Below are 19,755 nucleotides of genomic sequence, written 5' to 3' on the forward strand. Positions count from 1 at the left end.
CGAGAAACGGAGGGGGAAAAAGCGAGAAATAGGAAGCCAAAAAAACACTTGACTCGTACTAATAACACAACGAGTCCAGAGCGGTCACGGCGGGTTAAAAGACGGAGCACCCTGTCACGCCGCAGGTTTGGAAATTAGCAAATAATGTTCCCGAGTCCTGATAAATGTCTGACAGGCCTCCCTCGGAAATCATTTTTTAACATTTTGATGCATGTCCACAATCCCATCGGAGGAAAGGAAAAGTTTACTGGCCCTCGAATGTGCCGTGACAAATGAAGGCCGCTAAGTGTACGATTTCTGTATGAAGTATAGTTCATTTTCGCCAATTCTGGTAAATGGGTGTCACTGATTAGGACAAATAGTCCGGAAGGGTGATAGCTCCTGCCGTACGTCTCTATTCCTCTCTCTCCTTCTCTCCCCGGCCTCCAGTGGAGCGTTAAGGCCGTGGTCACCAGTGACCATGCCTAAATAGAAAGCAATAGCTTTGATGCAATTAGAGTCCGACGTTGAGCTTTATTTATGGCTGGTGTCATTGTTCGGAATCGTTTGTAAAAGCGCTCAGGAGGCCTGCCTCCGTTAAAGCGTCTATTAGAGCTGGAGCGCTCACTTTCGTATATATCTTAATTTATATCTCTCACTTTCTCCTTGTTAGAAGCCAAAGGAGATCATCGCTGCCTCCAAATTTGGGTCATAGAGACGGACAGAATGCGTTTTCACGCACACTCTGTCATTCCAATTTTGTTGATAGGGATGTACCAGCTTATATTTAAGGTACTTTTGAGACACAGTCTCCCAAAAAGGCTCTGTGACAAAGAAAAAAACAGGCAATTCTGACAGCAGCTTAAGGCAAAATTCAAAACCATTTTGTATTGTCTATAAAAAAAAAGAGAGACAAAAAATATATGAAATACATAAAATGCATAAATAAAAATATATATTTTTTTATTTTAATATATAATCATATTTTAGAATTAATATTATTATTATTAAATGACAAATATATATGGTCCATAGAAAATGCATCAACACAAGAAAATATAAATAAATAAAATAGGAAATAAAAACGAAATAATAATAAAATGAAATAAAACACAATAATATATATACTGTTCTATTTTTATAAAATATAAAATTACATAAAATATTAACATTTTGTCTTCTACAATATTGTGCAAAAATAAAATTATATTAAACACACACATAAATAATAAAATAATTAATAAGTGGGCGTTCTGATAAAAAAAGTTTCAATTTGGGAATCTGTTCTTTTTTTGCTTCAGCATCTTTCAAATATAAAATTTGATTCATTATGAATCAGAATCTTTGATGTAAATGTGAATCTGAATCAAATAAGGCTTAATCAAAATATATTTAAAGTTATGTTTTATTTTAATATATAATCATATTTTAGAATTATTATTATTATTAAATTAAAAATATGTATGTCCTGGCCCATAGAAAATGCATCAACACAAGAAAAAACGGCACTCATCAAGCCATTTCATGAGGAATTTAAAGCGAACATCTGGATGGGCTTTTTAAAATAGCCAGATCAGCTAAAGAGAGCATTTGCGAGTTGAGAGCTATTGGCAAAGGGACAAACACAGCCGTCCTGCTTTGATTTTTTCCCCCCTTTTTTTTATGGACCCTTCTGACAAGCTGTTCCATGCCAGACCTGATCAATGGATAACCAATACAGGTATCAGATGGCGCAGCGGTGGCCTTGTGTTAACAAAAGACACGATCGTACAAACATACAAGGTTAAAGCTGAAAAAATAACAGAACACACAGTTCTTTGAAGGATACAAAGGGATGCAGACTCAATAAACCACTGCAGTGTTTCCTTTTAAATGAAGACGCTAAGAGCCTGAAGCTGTAAATAGCCCCAACACACGCACACATACATATGCGGTAGATCTGAGTGTTAATGGACGGCTATTGAATAACACATTGTTTTAGGCTCAGTTCTGGCAGCTCATAAACTACCGAGACCCTCTCGCGTGTTTGCGTAACCTTACGGGATGCCAACATCCCATCACAGGCCCTCTTTAATGTCCCCAGGTCTTGGTGGATCTCTGCGGCGTGTTTAATTTCACTGCTGTTTAGCTGTGTCAAAGCGAAAGGCGTTGGAGAGTACCGGAGGACATTAGGAGCCGCTTTCAGAGTCTGAGCAGAGTAATTTGTTTAAAGAGCATTGACCTCTGAGACAGGCGGCTTGTGTTGGCCGTGATGGAGGAGAATTATCGACTCTTAAAGTAGCACGGCACTCTGACAGGCGACTGCCGCCACATCTGAGCGAACACGAAGGACCTTTTACAACACCTTCAGCACTGACACCATCGCAGGGCGATGAAGCTTTCTGGGGGAATCTCACAAAAAAGATTCACCCAATGCATCTCAATAGATATATATTTAAATAAACTCCCTAAATATGCATTTAAAAAAGCTATTTCAAGCACAGTAAATAGTGAAATCACATCATGCATCACTCAACAGATGGTTGCTGTAAGCTAGTAATGATAAAGCCCGTATCTGAATATACTACGCCCCTGCAAAAGGAGGCCACAGCACTGTATGTAATTGGCCGTGATGTATCAGATGAGAGCGAGGGTGTGTCTGACTCAGGAACAAGAGGGTGGTCAGCATGAAATGTTGTAACGCCCAACAAAAACGCTGTTTGTACCTTTTTTTCTTAATGACTTTGTAAAATATCCAGCCTTTACACAATTTAATATACACAAATAGAGAGCGAGAGAGAGAGAGAGAGAGAGTGAAGGCTTTTAGCATTTCCAGTTCAAAGCATCTGTTTATGAACTAATTACAGGCATAAACTCAGGCAATTTGTTTCGATCAATAGCACTTACAAGTGTTTAAGAAGTGAAAATAGGAGATGAGAAGAAAAAGTATAAATATAGAGCGAACAAAGTAAAGAAAATAATCATAATTACACCAAATGTTTTTGATATAGTCACATATTTAAGAACATTCATTAATAAATATGCTTTGAAAGGGAATTTAATTGACTTGAAATGTCAACCAGTTTGATTAAGCCTTATAATAGCATGAACTGAATCCAGTCTAGTGTGTGTGTGTGTGTGTGTGTGTGTGTGTTCTGATTTGCCTGTCATTTGTGACCTCAGAGAGGGAGGTGAGGCATTATGGGGATTGGAGTTCAGAAGATGAGAGGGACGGGGCGTGTAGTCTGTGACTTCCCTTCTTTAATTCGAGGGGATAATTAACTAAGTCCTCAAAATCTCCGCCAGTAATTATATCTCCTCACTGATGAGCAGGAACAACGATCAGTGAGGGAAAACAAACAACAAACATCTCATGAAGACAGGGGAAGGTGGGGGTGACAGACGTTGGTTTGTCTTCTATAATGGCCTCCAGTAAACTTTGAGTAGGCAATATAATTATACAGTATAAATGTCTGTATATACTGTATATATAAACTAAAATCGTAGCCCTTAATGCATAAACTGTTAACACAGATAAATTATAGATAGATAGATAGATATAGCATACATGTAGTCACAAATTAATATAACTTTCAGAATCTTTAGATTTAGAATCTTTGATCTTTTTTTTCACATTTTGAATTTGAAACTAATTTAAAATTTCAAATCTGAACAAAAAAAAATTCTAAATCAAAACTTGGCAAATTTAGAATCTTTTTGAATCGGAATTTTTCCAGTTCAGCAATTGTTTGAAAGAGTAAAATTGGCAGTTAAATTAATTATATGTAGGATTAATGTATTATTATTATAATAACTTTTTTGTTTTTAATTTTTTACAGTTATGTTAAACTGTTATTTAAATTAGTTTAAATCTAATCAAATCTAAAGCACAAGACATGATGGTGATTTGGAAGCTTGTCTGTTTTTTTTTTAAAAGGTTGCATGTTTAGTTATCGACTGACTGGGCGGCAAAGCAGCTGTTTTGGTTTTGGACACAGCCCAAGTTTTACTATAGTCGGAAACTATGGTTACCACAGTCATTTTTTGTTAGGACTGATGACGCACACGTTCGTCAAAACATTATAATGTGTGCTGAATTTGACACAGACTCCCTATTTTGTGCTTATTAGCATTAGCACATGTTTGGTCCCTAGGTCTCTGTGGCTTTAACGATGGCAGACATTAATGTCTGAGCAGGTCTGGTATTAGCCAGCCCCGTGTTCTCGGGTTTCATTATCGCAGGGGCTCGTTGGCCTCTGCCCTGCCCCTGCTGAGAGGGTTAAATGTGGGAGGGAGAATCGGGCCGTAGCCTCTGTGGGGCTGAGATGGGGAACAGCTGCCTGGGGGGACCGGGGCCCCTTCCTCACCTCCCTCTCTCTGTCATTTTCTCTCTCTCCCTCTCTCTCTCGGCCTTGACATTCCTGAGTGTGAGAGTAATTCCTGATGATTATCTCATTGTCCTACTCAATTTGGGATCAGACACACTGCTTCCAGGTCAAACACGGTGTGACCGTGTAACCTCCAGTATCAGCTGTACCGAGGGAGAGATTACACTCATCTAAGACCACGTAAAAACACCAATCGGCCCAAAAACCACACAAAGCACAACCTTGTGAGCTGGTCACACATAGGTACGCACACATGAGCAACCTGGGCGACAAGAAACACTAGTGTTTTTGTCCAAAGCGGTGCAGGAGAAAGGGTTCGGAGATGTGTTGTCAGGGTTTGAGATTAACTGGAGTTGGCAGCTGCCCCCAACTCCATTGCCCTGCCTTAGATGGAGGAGATATTGGGTTACAGAGGCATGCATCCCACACCGGATGGGGTTCAGCAATTCAGGATGGAGCCAAAGATGTGAGAGAACCAACTGCGACTCACCTGTATACACAAATCGCCCCGGTGCACCTTTGCAGAACTGCTTGGACTTGTAGGACAAGGTGACCTCTACGACGCCAGGGATGTGTCTTGGAGGGGTCTGCACTCGGATGGCATGGGGCGTAATGAGCTGTGGGAGACAATAGGGATGGGTGGTTAGGACCATGCTGGCATCCAAAGACAACATTTAACCAAAGAGCACCGGTGCTTCTCTAATTGTCAAGTAGCCTGTTAGGTAGAAACTATATCCTTCCAAACACTACAAAAATGGAAATTTCTTCATATTTATTTTTGTGTGGGGTTTTTTGCTTACATAGAGCTCAGAAATAGGGCACTACCAGACAGTGGGGCAAACTGGATTAGGACCGTGCCAATTGTTGCACAGATTCGGATGCTGGAGTGGTACATTAACATGTCAAAAAGAAGGCATTCAAAACTGAACTGCAAACTTCGTTTTTTTTTTCAGAGTTAACGTCAGTAAACAGACTTTGGATTACACTGAGCCAAGGAAAGGCCAAGGGGCAGGAGTCCTGCTAAAATCACCTCCATATGTCTTTCCCTCACTGTTTTCCTTGCTTTCCCTGGCTCGTTTTTCCCCCTCTGAGATATTTCACCCCTAATTGTTCAATTGTTTTGCAAGACCTCACGGTTCGGCAAGGAACGCGGCGGAGGCCTCTGTGGACTTATTGTGGGGCTGTTTAGCATGCAGTTTGTTTATCTAACTCCTTATCTGCTCTTGTGATTAAACTAGGAAAAGAAAAATAATAAAATAAAATCGAATAAACAAACGCTGATTGGCTCGTTGAGGCTCCAACCGGCAAATATATGCCAGACAGCTTTATCAACTCATAAAGGAACACACTAACCTGAAGTCTTTATTAGCTCCGAACTAATTACGACGCAGCTTCGGCATCCCTTTAGTTCACTCTTATTTATATGTTTATGTGGCGTGAAATGAACAAAAAGTAAATGTAAAGAGACAATAAACGGACGCCAGCGTAATTGCATTACACCGGCAGAAGCAGGGCTTCATAAACTGTGTATAATCACAGTTTTCACGTAATCACTTTTTATAGAATCTAATGAAGTTCATTAGAAGGCTGTTACAGAAACAAATGGCTGGGCAAATATCTCATGCACAATAAAATGGTTTTTACGCCAAAGACTTACCTCACTCCATACTAGCATGGTGCCAAACACGACCTGCAGTCCATCGAAGAAGTTATCGCCAATGATGATGACCGTGGCTCCTCCAGTGGTCCAGCCTTCACTGGGGCTAATGGCCTTTATGCACGGGGTAGCTGCTTATAACAGGACAAAAAAACACAACTCTTAGGATCCCGCTTTTGTACGGCACACGCCAGCCACATGCAGATCATTCTCACGATGAGGATAATGAAACCCTGAAGTAAACAAAGCATGAATGATTTGGGCCACGTAAGACAAAAGGCCTGCGTCGTACATCAACCCTTCTGTGTAGAAATCAGCCATTAAACTGTTCACTAACACAATGAGAGGGAAAAGAAAACATCGACTGATGCGCCTAGCGCAGATAAACCACAGTACGGATACGCTAGACCAAACGCGGCCGTTACTGATGATTAAGCACTGTGCACGCTAGGACCGTCGATTTATCTGTCTGGCTTTCACAGATCTGAGATCAGTCAATCAAAAGGTTGTGGAGCAAAGCACGGGCGGTGAGCGCAAAAAAGCGGGGTTTCGATTTTTCATGCACCCGCTAATTGGGTCGAGCCTTTTCATCCGCAAACTTCGCCTTTCCAACTTTCTCCTCACTTCCAACCCTTTATCTCCCTGCGTCTCTTATCTTTTGGTAATGAGTACTTTTGGAGTCTTTACAGTCTGATTGTAAAGAAGATGAGGTGGGATTTGTCGATTTAAATGGCGACGTACACGTGTTCTTAAATGAGAAAATGAGGCCGTGGTTCTGACCCCGCCTTTGTCGTGAAGTTAGCCAATGGCTCATTAGCATACATTATTGTACTGCCCCCCTCCACCCCCGCCGAGTCGAGAGGTGCTATCACAGTTGTAAGCGGTCGGAGGCCCAGGGCGACTCGACCCCCGGTTAACATCTTAGCGCTGCGCGCTTTGATCAGCTTTTCCTCTTCACTCTGTTGACTCTGTTCCGCCACCCCCTCCAAAGCACCTTTTGAATGCAAACTCCCGTGCAAAGAGAGCGCGGATACAACAACGCGCCGCTAATACTGTCCAACAATTCAACTGCAACAGTAGCCCTTCACCTTGAGCTGTTTTCATTTTATTTTACAGCTTTCCCTGCCCACTCCCTTCATTTCTTTTCCAGGGAAAAAACAATGGCATTGTGCTTTTAGATTTTAAGGTCTCAGGGAGGTTATTAATAATGCACAGAAAATGGTTGGCCTCTTTGGAAACCCTCTCAGCTTAGAATCTCTCCCCTCCATTAAAAGTGTCTGACATCATTTTCATCAGCCCACAGACTCTGACATCATTTTATCACCAAAAAATATTCAATACGCCACTTACGCCAATACTAATGCTGCTCTCACAGTTTTAATGATTTTAATACACCTGTATTATCTATTATAAATATTTAAAATGTATATAAATGTATATGGTTTTATAAAAAAATATATATTATAAATATTATTCATTTTATTAGATTTTTAATAATAATAATAAAAGTCTCTATGATAGTCTAGTCCCTGTAAGAGACTTGTCTGTTTAATATTTCGCAGAAGTCGTATCACTTGTCTGGTTCCCGAATTTAATACTTAAGGTTAGGCGTTTGTTCATGTACTTCTTAAGCTCCACTAATAATGCAATAAATGATATATTTATGACCGTTACATGAGATAAACCTGCAGGGTTAAGCCCTCATGTGTGCAGGTCTTTCTCTCTCCTGCCTCTGTGCTGTTCTAGCAGCCCTAGTTAATCAACATTAGGTATTGTTGTGTAGAACAGCCCAGACAAGGCAGCTCTCTTTGTTTGCCTTAATGTTGGACTAGTGGAGGTTATATTTACTCATTCCTCTCAGCTCCCAGAGCACCAGAAGCCCTGAGCTCGCTCACACACACACACACACACACACAGAAGGAGCTTGCCCTTAACTAGAGCTGTTGACTTCATGCTAATAAGTTCATACAAATTTTCATTTCTGAGGCTTGGGAATGACATTTGCTTTTCTTAATTGCAGGCAGAGCGTTTGAAAGAGGATCAAGTCTCCAAAGACAGACACGACTCCTCATAGGGACTGACCTTCATCAGCGCAACCAATTATAGCAAATCATTCACCAAAAATTACAGTAAACAAATTTACTTTGTGTAGGTGAGCAGAAGGAAAGGAGTGCGTGCACGTGAGCGCGTCTGCGCGTGTGCGAGGTGAGAACGGGCCCACGAGAGGGGCAGTCTGGCAGCTGTGGCCTGAGATCACCACGCATTGCCTCGGAATTCGCAACGCTCCCCCCCGCCATCCTAGAGAAAGGGCTGCCAGACCTCTCGCCCCTCCACCGTGGAGCATTTGCATACATTCTGCGTGAATATAGAGAGGGAACATGTGTTGAATGGGAAGCATAAAGGAGTGAATTACACAGCCTGTGTTCGTCAGCTAATGATATACGTGCGAAATGCACTCAAGCGGATGATGGAAATTGGAGAAAGCAGACATGGTCTATGGCGGCCCGGAGAGGCCAAGTTCAACACTCCACTAGGAAGTGACGGGCAGGAACGTGTTTTAGCGTGGGGGAACAATTTAGCAGGGGATGTAGTTGGGTCTGAGTTCGAAATAGAAAATTATAACAGAATGCATTTACAGAATATTTAGTTAGAACTAATAATATCATTATATTAAACATAAAACATAGTATTAGTGCTGTCAAATGATTAATCATGATTAATCGCATCCAAAATAAACGTTTTTGTTTACATAATATATTTGTGCATATTGTGTATATTTATTATGTATACATAAATATACACACATACAGTGTATATTTTGAAAAAATTTACATGTACACATTCTTCTTAAATATAATACATATACATAATAAATATACACAGTACTCAGACATATATTATGTAAATAAAAAAACTTTTATTTAGGATGTGATTAATCATGATTAATCGTTTGACAGCACTTTTTAATATTAATATTATTTATTGAAATATTTATTTTTAAATATTTAATAAATATGATATTAAAATTAAAACAAATTCTTTAGGATTTAAAAGTGCAACTATATTATTTAATATTTAATATCATATTTAAAAGTATGATATTATTTTTTGCAGCAAATACTGCATTTTTACACAAACATAATTTTAAAACTGCAAAATTTACAAAATAATAATTGGATGCCACTTATATGTAACATAATTAGATTTTTTTTTAAATAAAATATTTATAATATTTGAATTTATAAAAGTTGCATGATGGTCACCATTTGACCTAATATTTTTTTAAAAAATAGTATGCAGTACATGTGCATGTTGTTAGACTATGAATCAATAAAATGTGGTATAAGTTCATAATAAAGTAAAGACGAATACTAAATTATTAAATCAATATTGCAAGAAGAAATCTGCATGCATGCATGGATGTATAAATGTATTGAATAATTTTGTGGTAGTTCTTTACGCTCAGCAAAATCGCTGGCTTTGTTCCGACAGGCTTCCCCTGGCTGAAGTGGATGGTCAACTAGCAAGTGTGTGTGTGTGTGTGTGTGTTTTCCCGTGTGTATTGTTTACAGAACACCACAGCGTCTTGGTGTGAAGCTTTAATCAGACTTGAGTCGTCTTCCATGGCAACATGGCGGCCGGCGTGTTTGTCACCTTCTTCGCTGCACTCCCCAATATTGAGGCACTCTAACAGGTCCCATCCTGCCTGCTGCAACCTTCCTTTGTTCCAGCGCGTAAAATGTCTTGTAATTGTGCAGGGGATGTCCAGATGGCAGGCTGATCCCGGCGCTGATGGGATTAGAGCTCTTACCTCACGTCGGCCCATCTGTCCTCTCTAACTGGCTACGGCCTCACAGACGCCGACCGCTCGTCTTTATTGCATAAACCTAACAACATTACCGCCACTTGGTATGCAAATCAACCCAGAGCTGTAGGCCCAGACCGGAGGGGGTGCGTGTGCCGCAAGAGAGACTTTCTTTTGCTCGCACTAAACGTCTTCCTCCTCTTTTCTGTCTTGCGCATCGCTATATTCGCAGAACGCTAGGCGGTTTCCAAATCTGGGAATATGTGCTTTTGGATCTGGGAGGGGGGCGGTCAATTGTGTATGTTGTGTCTGGCTATGTGCAGATGGGGCTGTTTTGGATGCGAGCGAGCGCGCTCGCACCCGTTCGCGCCTGTGTGAATTCGTACATATGTTTCTGCGTGGCGTATCTAAATGGCGCTAATGCAAAAGAAACCCTCCTATAGTGTGCGCTCGCCTCTTTCTCCTCCCCCAGGTTTCATTCTCCAGCTGTAAATAATGAAAGGGGCTCATGTGCTCGGAGAGCACGGCAACGGTGAGGGTCCGCTGGGCCATGCGAGAGGGAATTACTTTAAGTTGAAGATCAGAAGGCAGAGTAAATTCACTGTCCGGGAAAATTCGCCTGAATTAGATGATTAGATAAAAGTGTGAGAGGAAAGGAGAAACGGTGGGACCTCCCCGTGGCCGCTGCTTTCGAGCTCTCTCAGCTTGCGTTTATCACTTCCAAGAATGTGTTTCTAATCTAAACCACTCCTGGTATCTGCAGCGCAGGCCTGGACTTGACCGTAAATATGGATGAATTTATATTTTACGACTATATATCCTGTACATGTGTGCTAGGAGCACTTCTAGACCAGAATGGAAAGAGATGACAGGTTGAACCTTTCTCGAGTTTCCTTCTCGGCCAGAATGATAAGTCTTAAACGTTCTCCAGAGTTTAAAGAAGTGATTAAACGCCAAGTTCGGCAACTGTCAGATGCTAGGAAACTCTTTCTTTCCGTTTTAACGGCCCCCCGGTTGCCCTTAAAGGGCCAGATATTAGATAGGTAGCTGTAATATTCACTACGGCCCAAATTTGCCATCAGGGGCGGGTGAAACAGCAGGTAACTAAGTGGTGAGAGCGCGCGTCTGCGAGGCCGGTGGGTGTTTAAGGAGGAGGTGAGCTTTTAAAACAGTCGGAAATTTAAAAGAGTTGTCAGGAATATCGCCACCACTTGTTACGGTGCTGTCAGAATTCTCCGCGAGAGGGAACGGATTCATTCGGTGAATATCGCATGCGAAAGTTTTGATGGAAACGATAAAATCACAAATTATGAACTTCTCTTGATCTTCTCCGAAGCATAATAAAACCACTGAAATTTGAACTATACGACGGTTGTAAACAGTAATGGAAGCTTAGAAAAAGATTCACAATGAGAAAGGGCTCTGCAAGCCGGTCTTTGATGAAGGATAGCCTCGGCAGTGTTTGGGTTGGGCCGTGTTTTTTCTTTCTTTCTCCCTCTCGGTCTCACGGGACCCAGGCAGACGAGGGGAGAGGCCTCAACCTTCTTAATTGCTCTCCTAATTAAAGGCGGTTGCTAAGGAAAACACACCTACTATCAAGCGACTACAGCGGAGAGACAAACAATACGTCAGCATACCAAACACTCGAGCGCTCAGGGCACAAACGTTCAATTACGCTACTTCTGTACTGCGTTTCGCCGACGTTAATGCGAGAAGCCGAGAAATAGAAAACAAATATTTTTGCTGGGTTTTTTGTCTCACACGAGCAGGGATTTGATGCGATTTCTCTTGCATCATTAAATATTACTGGCGCTTCGGTTGATATGGTAATTACGGACTGATTAAGACAAAGAAAATACTAATGTTGTGTTTTTAAATGAGCAGAGATTATGTTCTGTTTTAATGCTTAGCCCAGAGATTTGAGTACTGAAGTAGAGCGATCAAAACCAGCTCAGTCTAACAAAGCAGCAAAGTCTGAATTTTACCATCCAGTGATTTGCTTTATACCTTTGAGAAGTGAAAACTCACTGCATAAAGGTACAGTGTGAATTAAAAGCCTGGATGAAATCAGTGCATTTTCTGTGCTTAATTATATTCAAATTAACCAAAATATTTCACATTAATGTGATTATTAAATATTTTGCATGCACAATTTAAAAAACGTGGCCCAAAATCAGTCATATAAATAGCAAAAACTGTAAAAATGTAAAAAAGAGTAACAATAAAAATAGTAATCTAATCTAAAAAATTCTAAAAGAACTATTCAGTGAAGAAAGCATGAATATTCTCTAAAAGATGAACTAGCCATGTTTCCTCTAAAGCTTCACTACTATGTTTTGTGGATGGGCGAGAAAAGGCGGATGTGGATGACTAAAAGAATGTGAGCTAAAAATGAGAAAAAGGGAAAAGGGAAAGGCAGGAACAGAAGGAGAAAGTGAGAAAGCTCAGCAAATAATAGTGTTATGGGAAATGTGCCTACCATTCTCCAGATAAGGAGTGGCCGTACCTTCTGAGGGGTCAAGGCGGCGGGCTCTTCTGCCGTGTTTTGAGTTGTTGTGGACGAACATGTTGTCCGACACGGCCAACACGTGACCGTCCACATTAACCGTTGTCGATACAACGACCTGTGAAGAAAACGTAAAGATTGTTTGAAGGCATGTTGGGGGATCTCTACATTGGGCCTTGTGTGAAGAAATTCAGAGAGAAGTACAGCTTAACATTTTTCCAGTGAAAAATGCAGACTTTTTGAATAGGTTTTTAAAAATAAAATCATTTGGCATCCAAATAATATTAGACATATTAAGTATTGTGCTGGGCAACGATTTATGTATATATTTATTATGTATATATAAAGACACACACATACAGTATATATATTGAAAATATTTACTTGTATACATTTATATTAATATATTTTATATTAATATAATTTATATATATATATATATAACATTTTCTTAAATATATACATGCATGTGTATGTATTTATATATACATAATTTATATACACAGTACACACACATATATTATGTACACAAAAACTTTTATTTCAGATGCAATTAATTGCAATTAATCGTTGCCCAGCACTAAGAATTATTATTAACAAATAGCATTCATGTTTTAGAAATTATTATAAATTATATATCAATTGAAAGTTTAAAACTTAAACCCATTTTAAAATCTGACATTGCATTACCGTGGAAATGGTACTTCAAAATCATAGAAAATGTATTTGTTCATTAGTTATAACAATTTAAGTTTGCATAGTTTACTTTCACGTCTATGTTCAAAAATACGGGTGACAGTTAAAGGGTTAAAATAAAAAAAAATATTATATTTTGAGTTTGGTATGACAGAGTTGGTATAAATCCATTATTTCACATTAAAATGTTGCATGTTGCATTTTTTTCTTGGCAAAAATACCAACATACTCAACTTAGACTTAGCATAGACTTCAACTAAATGAATCATTTGCATCCAAAAAATATCAGGCCTGTTTTTGACCAGAGGCCTTTTTGAGTACTTAAAGGCCAGAGAAACAAAAAGGACACTTCTGAGGGCTTCTGCGGGGTCTTTATCAGAAACCGAGGCTCTTTTTTCAGCTCCCTCTTTGTTGTGGGTCTTATTTGCGAGAAAACGAACACAAAAAGCCTTTTTGGCCCGTGGTGTCGACTCAACATGAGAGCAGGTCTCAGTACAGTTAGTGGATGAACCCGGCGCGCCTCTGATCAGTAGGGTCCTTTGGACACGGACGCGCACGCGCCACACACACGGCGTCAGCGGCTTTGTTTGTTTGACTTCTCTCCTCCATACCAGCGAGGCTTTATTTTGAATGCTGACAAGCGTGCGACCACTCCACACCTTCGAAACAATAACCGCAAACACATTTGCCTCGCTAAGCGCTGGAGCTTGAACCTGTGCCCATTGTTTATTTTCCAAGCCAAGCAGGAGGGAGCGAAACAAGGGAAAAGTTGCTCGCTTTTGCAGTCTTACTAGGTTTGGTGGAACTACTCCCCGCGGGCTTCACATTATTAAAACAATAAGTTATATCACTATAATCCGAAAAAAAGAGTTTGTTTTCACACCTTAAGCAACGAAAGATGACTCGCGCGGTTCAATACGCTTCGTGTAAGCTGCCACGCTGTCTGACTGCTAATGACCCAGCTTGAATTCGAACAGGCTACTGTTAGCTACGGCTCAAACCTGCTTAGAAACTTCTAAATAACTCACGCACGTATTCAAGACATTGTACTTTAACAAAAATGGAAAGCACTAATTCTGAGTGTCAAACACAGAATCAAATTCGCTTAATGAAGGTGAAAAATGTTTAACATTGTGTCTTATTCTGGTCCTCGGTTGCAATAGGTCGTGTATTTCTTTCTCCAAACCAAGCGCTGAGCAGAAACCGACTCTATATAAAGCGCATTTAATTTCTCATTTGAAGAATATAATTAACCTTTGTAAGAAGGAGAGCCTCTTTTTTCCTATTTAAAGGAGACACTTGGGCAGTTACATGAGTGCGCGTGTTAGATAAAGGACGAGAGGCTTGTCTGGGAAGAACTAGCCAAGCCCTTGTCAATCAAAGAAAGGCCTCCATTTTGAAGCACCGTGGCTTTTTTCTCACAAAAGGCTACAATTAGTGTTTAATCTGCCACTTAAGGTGAACAGAAATAAGCGGAGAGTCTCTCATCTGCTCCATCATCCATTAGCAGCCACTCAAACGCAGCCTCCGGCCCACAGATCGCTAGCTCACCCCATTACATTGATCTATAGATTTATTGATTAGCTGTTTTATCTTATTAGTCACAGCTTGAGGAAGGGCTGTGATGGAGAAGGGTGGCAGATCCTCAAAAGAAAAAAGAGAATTTGAGAAGAGCCCCTCTGGTAGCAGATGAGGGGGTTTTCTTTGTTTTTGTTGATCTGTTTACTAAAGAGGGCTGCCCATACAGTTGCATTGAGAGAATGAGGCTCGTTTAGCATCTGAATGAGGAGAGGGGTTGGAGGGGTGGGCTGCGGTGTTGTGGGGGGTCCGAGGTGGAAGTGGAGCAGTTACAATCTGGAATATTCCCTCTGTCACGTTCACAGTCAAGAGTCACATTAAGGATGATGCTTGAGGCCTATTCACACCAAATGAGACGCAATTAATGTTTACAAACGACTTTTTGCGATGCTGAATTGACTGAGAAGGATACAATTTTGAAAAATAAAATTCTAAAATAATTAAAAAGTTGACAGATACTGTTTGCATTGTTTGGATACTGAAATTAATTATTCAGCATCAAAAAAAAAAAAAAAATATATATATATAAAACAATTTATTAGATAATATGAATCATTATATAATAATATATAATAAATATAATTTTTTATTTTAAGGATAATTTAAAAAAATATTTGCAACATGAACATACAACACAAACATTTTTCTAATTAGGCTCAGAAGCATTTTTTGCATTAAATATAATTGTGGATATCTGTCTTGTTAAAAAGACATAGTGTGAATAGGCCTCTATATGTACACTTCTCTCAGGAAAAATAAAGGAAAAGACAGGATGACAGGAAAAAAGAGGAGGAAAATGGAATGGCAAATGGGGGAAGACAGAGACCCCAAAAGCACGACCTTGCCACGAGATCATGGAGAAAGGAACATGAGTGAAATTTATTCTGGAGGTGGCATTTAGCTTAGCAGAGCAGAGTTTAAGGGTTAGCGCTGGAGGAGAGGTGTCTTGTTAATGGACTCTGCTCACAGACTGACAGGCATCACGGCTTTGGGTCATTTGTCTCACAGCCTGCTTTTGGTTGGAATTGTCGGCTGATTATGATTTCAAAAAAGCAATGCTGTCATAAGCTTTCCCCGTAGGGCTGTTTAAATTATTTTGAGTAAAAACACCAGAATGTGGAGTGTAGAAAGGAATGTTTTGGTTGTGATGTGCGATGTTTCCTTGAAGGAAGTTTTGAGGAGATAAGAACAGATTCCACAGGCAATGACTGAACGAGTGAATGAATGAACAGAAACGAGTGCTCTTTGAGGATACAGTAGCATTAGTATGGCTCTCCACACACACACACCTCCACCAGGTGCTGAAGCAGAGGAAGTGTAAATAGGTTGAAAACCCAGACATGCTGTTACAGCGAGAGAAAGAGAGGTCCAGTGACTTCATTGTGGGGAGGCACATCCGTGGTGACGGATGTTTCTTTTACTCGGCTTGCAGACAGAAAGGACACTTCCTCTCACGCCGGCTCTGACCTTCTGCTCTGGAAGCATGGATCAATATCAGTGAAGACACTTGACGTTCCAAAGCATGAAAAATGAAAGTTGTGCAAACGGCTGCACCACTGCTGCCCGCTCGACAATACATCTATATAACCGCAAGTATATAAACACACATCCTCGCAGAGCTGGGTTAAGCGGAGCTGTCACACACACACGTAATGAAGTCCAAGGCTGCGGCCTTTCTGTGTACTCTATCTAATAATGCCCTCTGTGATAGGATGGTACCACACAGATATAAAGGTATATAAATGAATGAAAGTAGATATATATATATAATAGATACATTTGTGGAGTACAGATATTTTTACATAAGAAAATATGTATAGAATGATAGATGGAATTATAGAATGACAGAAAGAAAGATAAATGATAGATAGAAAATATGATGAATTATAGATAGAATGATAGATAAACAATAGAATGACAGATAGATTGATAGATAAATAGAAAGAATGGTAAATAGAATGAAAGACAGAATGATAGATAGAACGACAGAACGATAGATAGATAGACAGATAGACAGATAGATACATAGATAGATAGACAGAACTATAGAATGATGGAATGATATAATGATAGATAGAATGAAAAACAGAACAATAGAATGATAGAACGACAGACAGAACTATACAGCAATAGATAGAACGCTAGAATGATAGATGGATAGAAAGATAGATAGACTGATAGATAGAACGACAATAGACAGATAGATAGATAGAACTATAGAACAGTAGAACTATAGACAGATAGATAGATGGATAGATAGATAGATAGATAGATAGATGGATAGATAGATAGATACATAGATAGATAGATACATAGATACATAGATAGATAGATAGATACTAAGGGTTTATTTTTATGTGTCTAGCATTTGGAATGTGCTTCAGCAGAATTGCAGAATTGAAGCATCTCTGGAGGAGACAGTTCTGGCCTTTGACCGGGTCCAGGCAGCCCGTTTAAATATATCCACAAAGCGATACACCATACAGCTACCCCAGCAAGCAGCCTGTTTTTCACATTAGAATGTGTGTATGTGTGTGTGGAGAGAAAAAGAAAACATTACCTGGAATCTGCGCATGTCCCGTGGGTTTCCTGCATTCTTCAGGCAGTTCTGATTACACTTGAGGAAGAATTTCAAAAAGAATCTGCAAGAGAAGACAAAGAGAGGGAAAACTCCACGTTAGACAATCAATCCAGCACAAAAAACAGGAGAAAAACGGCACGGAACAAATCGATAGCACAAAACACAACTGTAGACTTCATAGCAGAGCAAGTCCAGGGCGTCCACGCACAACACGACTGGCACAAAAGCGCGATCAAACCGACAGCTGGATTCACCTTGTTTCTAGATAATTCCCCTCAGAGTAATGATCATTAGTGTTTTGTTCCTCACCCTCCCACGACCTCCCTGTCTCTCTGTTTATCTGTTTTTCAGTCTGTCCGTGTGGCTGACGCATCCAAATCCCACAGTTCCCCACAGAACCCATCTGCCCGTCACTGACAGGAAGTCAGTTAATATTCCGCCCCCCTCTTTCCTCCCCTGTTCTACCCTGTAATTAAGGCTTAACGTGCTCAATGGGGAGGTAAACCAGCACACCTGAGCCCTGCTCATCACAGACGAGGAGCGGCGAACGGGGTAGGAGACCTAACGAGGTGAGAGCGGCCCGCAAACTTACAGTCCTGTTAGACAATTAGACACACCCCGCCACCAGGACAACAGCACCCGGTAATTATTGCGCAAATTACTAACTGCATAATCTGTTCGGCAAATGTCATGTGCACGCGAGAGTCAAAGAAGGTCCCATCGGAACGGGCCCTCGCACACGCGCACCTCGAGAACTAAAACATGGTGTTTTTAAGAGGTAAAGAGACACTTCAAGAGTCCTTCAAGAGAAGGAAGACGGATAAGAGGGCTTATGGGAAGAGGAAGTTGAAGGCTCGTACAGCTGGTGCCACACTCCTTGTATAACAGGAAGTGGTTAGTTTAAGAGGAAGACCACTTGTAGGAAAAAAAACGGGAGAAATTGCAATGGATGTCAGAGGATTGATGGATGGACAGAACCATAGAACTATAGATGGATGGATGAATGGATGGATGCAACAATAGATGGAACCACAGAACCATAGATGGATGGATGGATGAAGGAATAGATAGATAGATAGATAGATAGATAGATAGATAGATAGATAGATAGATAGATAGATAGATAAATGGAATGATAGACAGAACCATAGGTGGATGGATGGATGGATGGATAGATGAATAGACAGAACCACAGAACTATAGATGGATGGATGGATGGATGGACGGATGGACAGTACCATAGAACTATACAAAGATAGATGAATGGGTGGATGGTTGGAACAATAGATAGATAGATAGAACTATAGGTGGATGGATGGCTAGATAGATAGATAGATAGATAGATAGAACCATAGTTGGATGGATGGATGGATAGATAGATGATAAAATAATCTATCTATTGTTATATCGTTCTGTCTATCCATCCATCCATCCATCCTATATATCATTCTACGGTTCTGTCAATACATCTATCCATTCATCCATCTATGGTTCTATCGATCTATTGTTCCATTCATCCATCCATACACCTATCGTTCTATCTATCTATCATTCCATCCATCCATCCGTTCTATCTATTTGGAAATGTCTGTCCGACCTATTGGAAATCATCAATATGGTCGCCAAGTGAGCTCACTTTTCCTAAAAGGGACTGCGTTTTGTCCAGAAATATCCAGCAGGTGGGAAATTTGTCTTTGTATATGGATGTCCATGTCCACCAATATTTACCTCAGCGTTTCAACCCTTGAGAGGCCGAACGTACGGCGTAAAGGTCCCTCGTTCTCTCGCTTGCGTTCACGCTACGGTGTCATGCATTGCAGATTGTGTTCAGTGTTGAGTTAACACATGTATTTCACTAGGTAAACAGTGTGTGTATGCAGGATGAAGTCTCTCATTCGGACTCTCCGAGGGGACCGCGAGCCGAGCAATATATCACTGTGTGAAATGACATCTGCAACCCTGAACACCCCTCCACTTCCAATTCTCATTTATATACAGTCACCCTTTCCTCCCGACAGAGAGGGAATGTTTAGGATTGAGACAGATTGAGGAAAAGTAGGAGAAAGGCGAAGCAAGGGCCCCGAAGGTGGCCTTGGTAGTTTCAGAAAATTTTTAGTGACCGGCGTCAATAAAAAGTGAATTTCAGCAGCGCTGGGGTGGGCGCAAAGAAAGATGGCAGTCATAACGGCCAGAGGAGGCCAAAAGTGCGTCCGCCGTCATTAGAGCGTTAGCTTTAATTGTGTACAGTGTGTGTATGGTAGTTGTCGGACAGGCCATTATCAGAATGAGTATTACGAGCTGTAATTCGCGGCCCCTGTCTTTATTTCCCCATAGAGCTGTAATGTTTCACAGCAGGTATCGGAGTAAATCAAGCCTGAAATATAGCCTTTATTTACCTCTCTCACTCGCTATCTTTTTTTTTTCTCACTCTATAGCCGCAAACAAATGGCTTCACACACATGTACACAGGTGGACACACTTGTGCTAACTCAAAGATTATTGCAAAGCAACCATTCAGAGGTTTGAAAGTGAGATGGACCGCATCAATTTCAATAGATACAGCGTGAAGAAAAAACATGAAGAAAC

The 19,755-nt window shown here is 40.4% G+C and overlaps 1 protein-coding gene across 15 annotated transcripts in view; it reads right to left on the reverse strand.

The window, feature by feature from the left end:
• Positions 1 to 19,755, reverse strand: part of ebf3a (EBF transcription factor 3a) — a 104,545-nt gene that overhangs the window by 21,722 nt on the left and 63,068 nt on the right. For 6 of the 15 annotated variants that reach the window (XM_051123653.1, XM_051123651.1, XM_051123666.1 and 3 more), the window contains exons 7-10: positions 17,149 to 17,230; positions 12,288 to 12,432; positions 6,004 to 6,137; positions 4,837 to 4,963 (exon numbers count right to left, since the gene is read on the reverse strand). In XM_051123653.1, the coding sequence (XP_050979610.1) occupies positions 4,837 to 4,963; positions 6,004 to 6,137; positions 12,288 to 12,432; positions 17,149 to 17,230 (488 nt within the window). The remainder of the gene's footprint in view (positions 1 to 4,836; positions 4,964 to 6,003; positions 6,138 to 12,287; positions 12,433 to 17,148; positions 17,231 to 19,755) is intronic. The other 9 variants (XM_051123652.1, XM_051123663.1, XM_051123655.1 and 6 more) reach the window with 3 other exon arrangements.

The sequence above is a fragment of the Labeo rohita genome, chromosome 12, assembly GCF_022985175.1.
Source record: "Labeo rohita strain BAU-BD-2019 chromosome 12, IGBB_LRoh.1.0, whole genome shotgun sequence".
Taxonomy (NCBI): domain Eukaryota; kingdom Metazoa; phylum Chordata; class Actinopteri; order Cypriniformes; family Cyprinidae; genus Labeo; species Labeo rohita.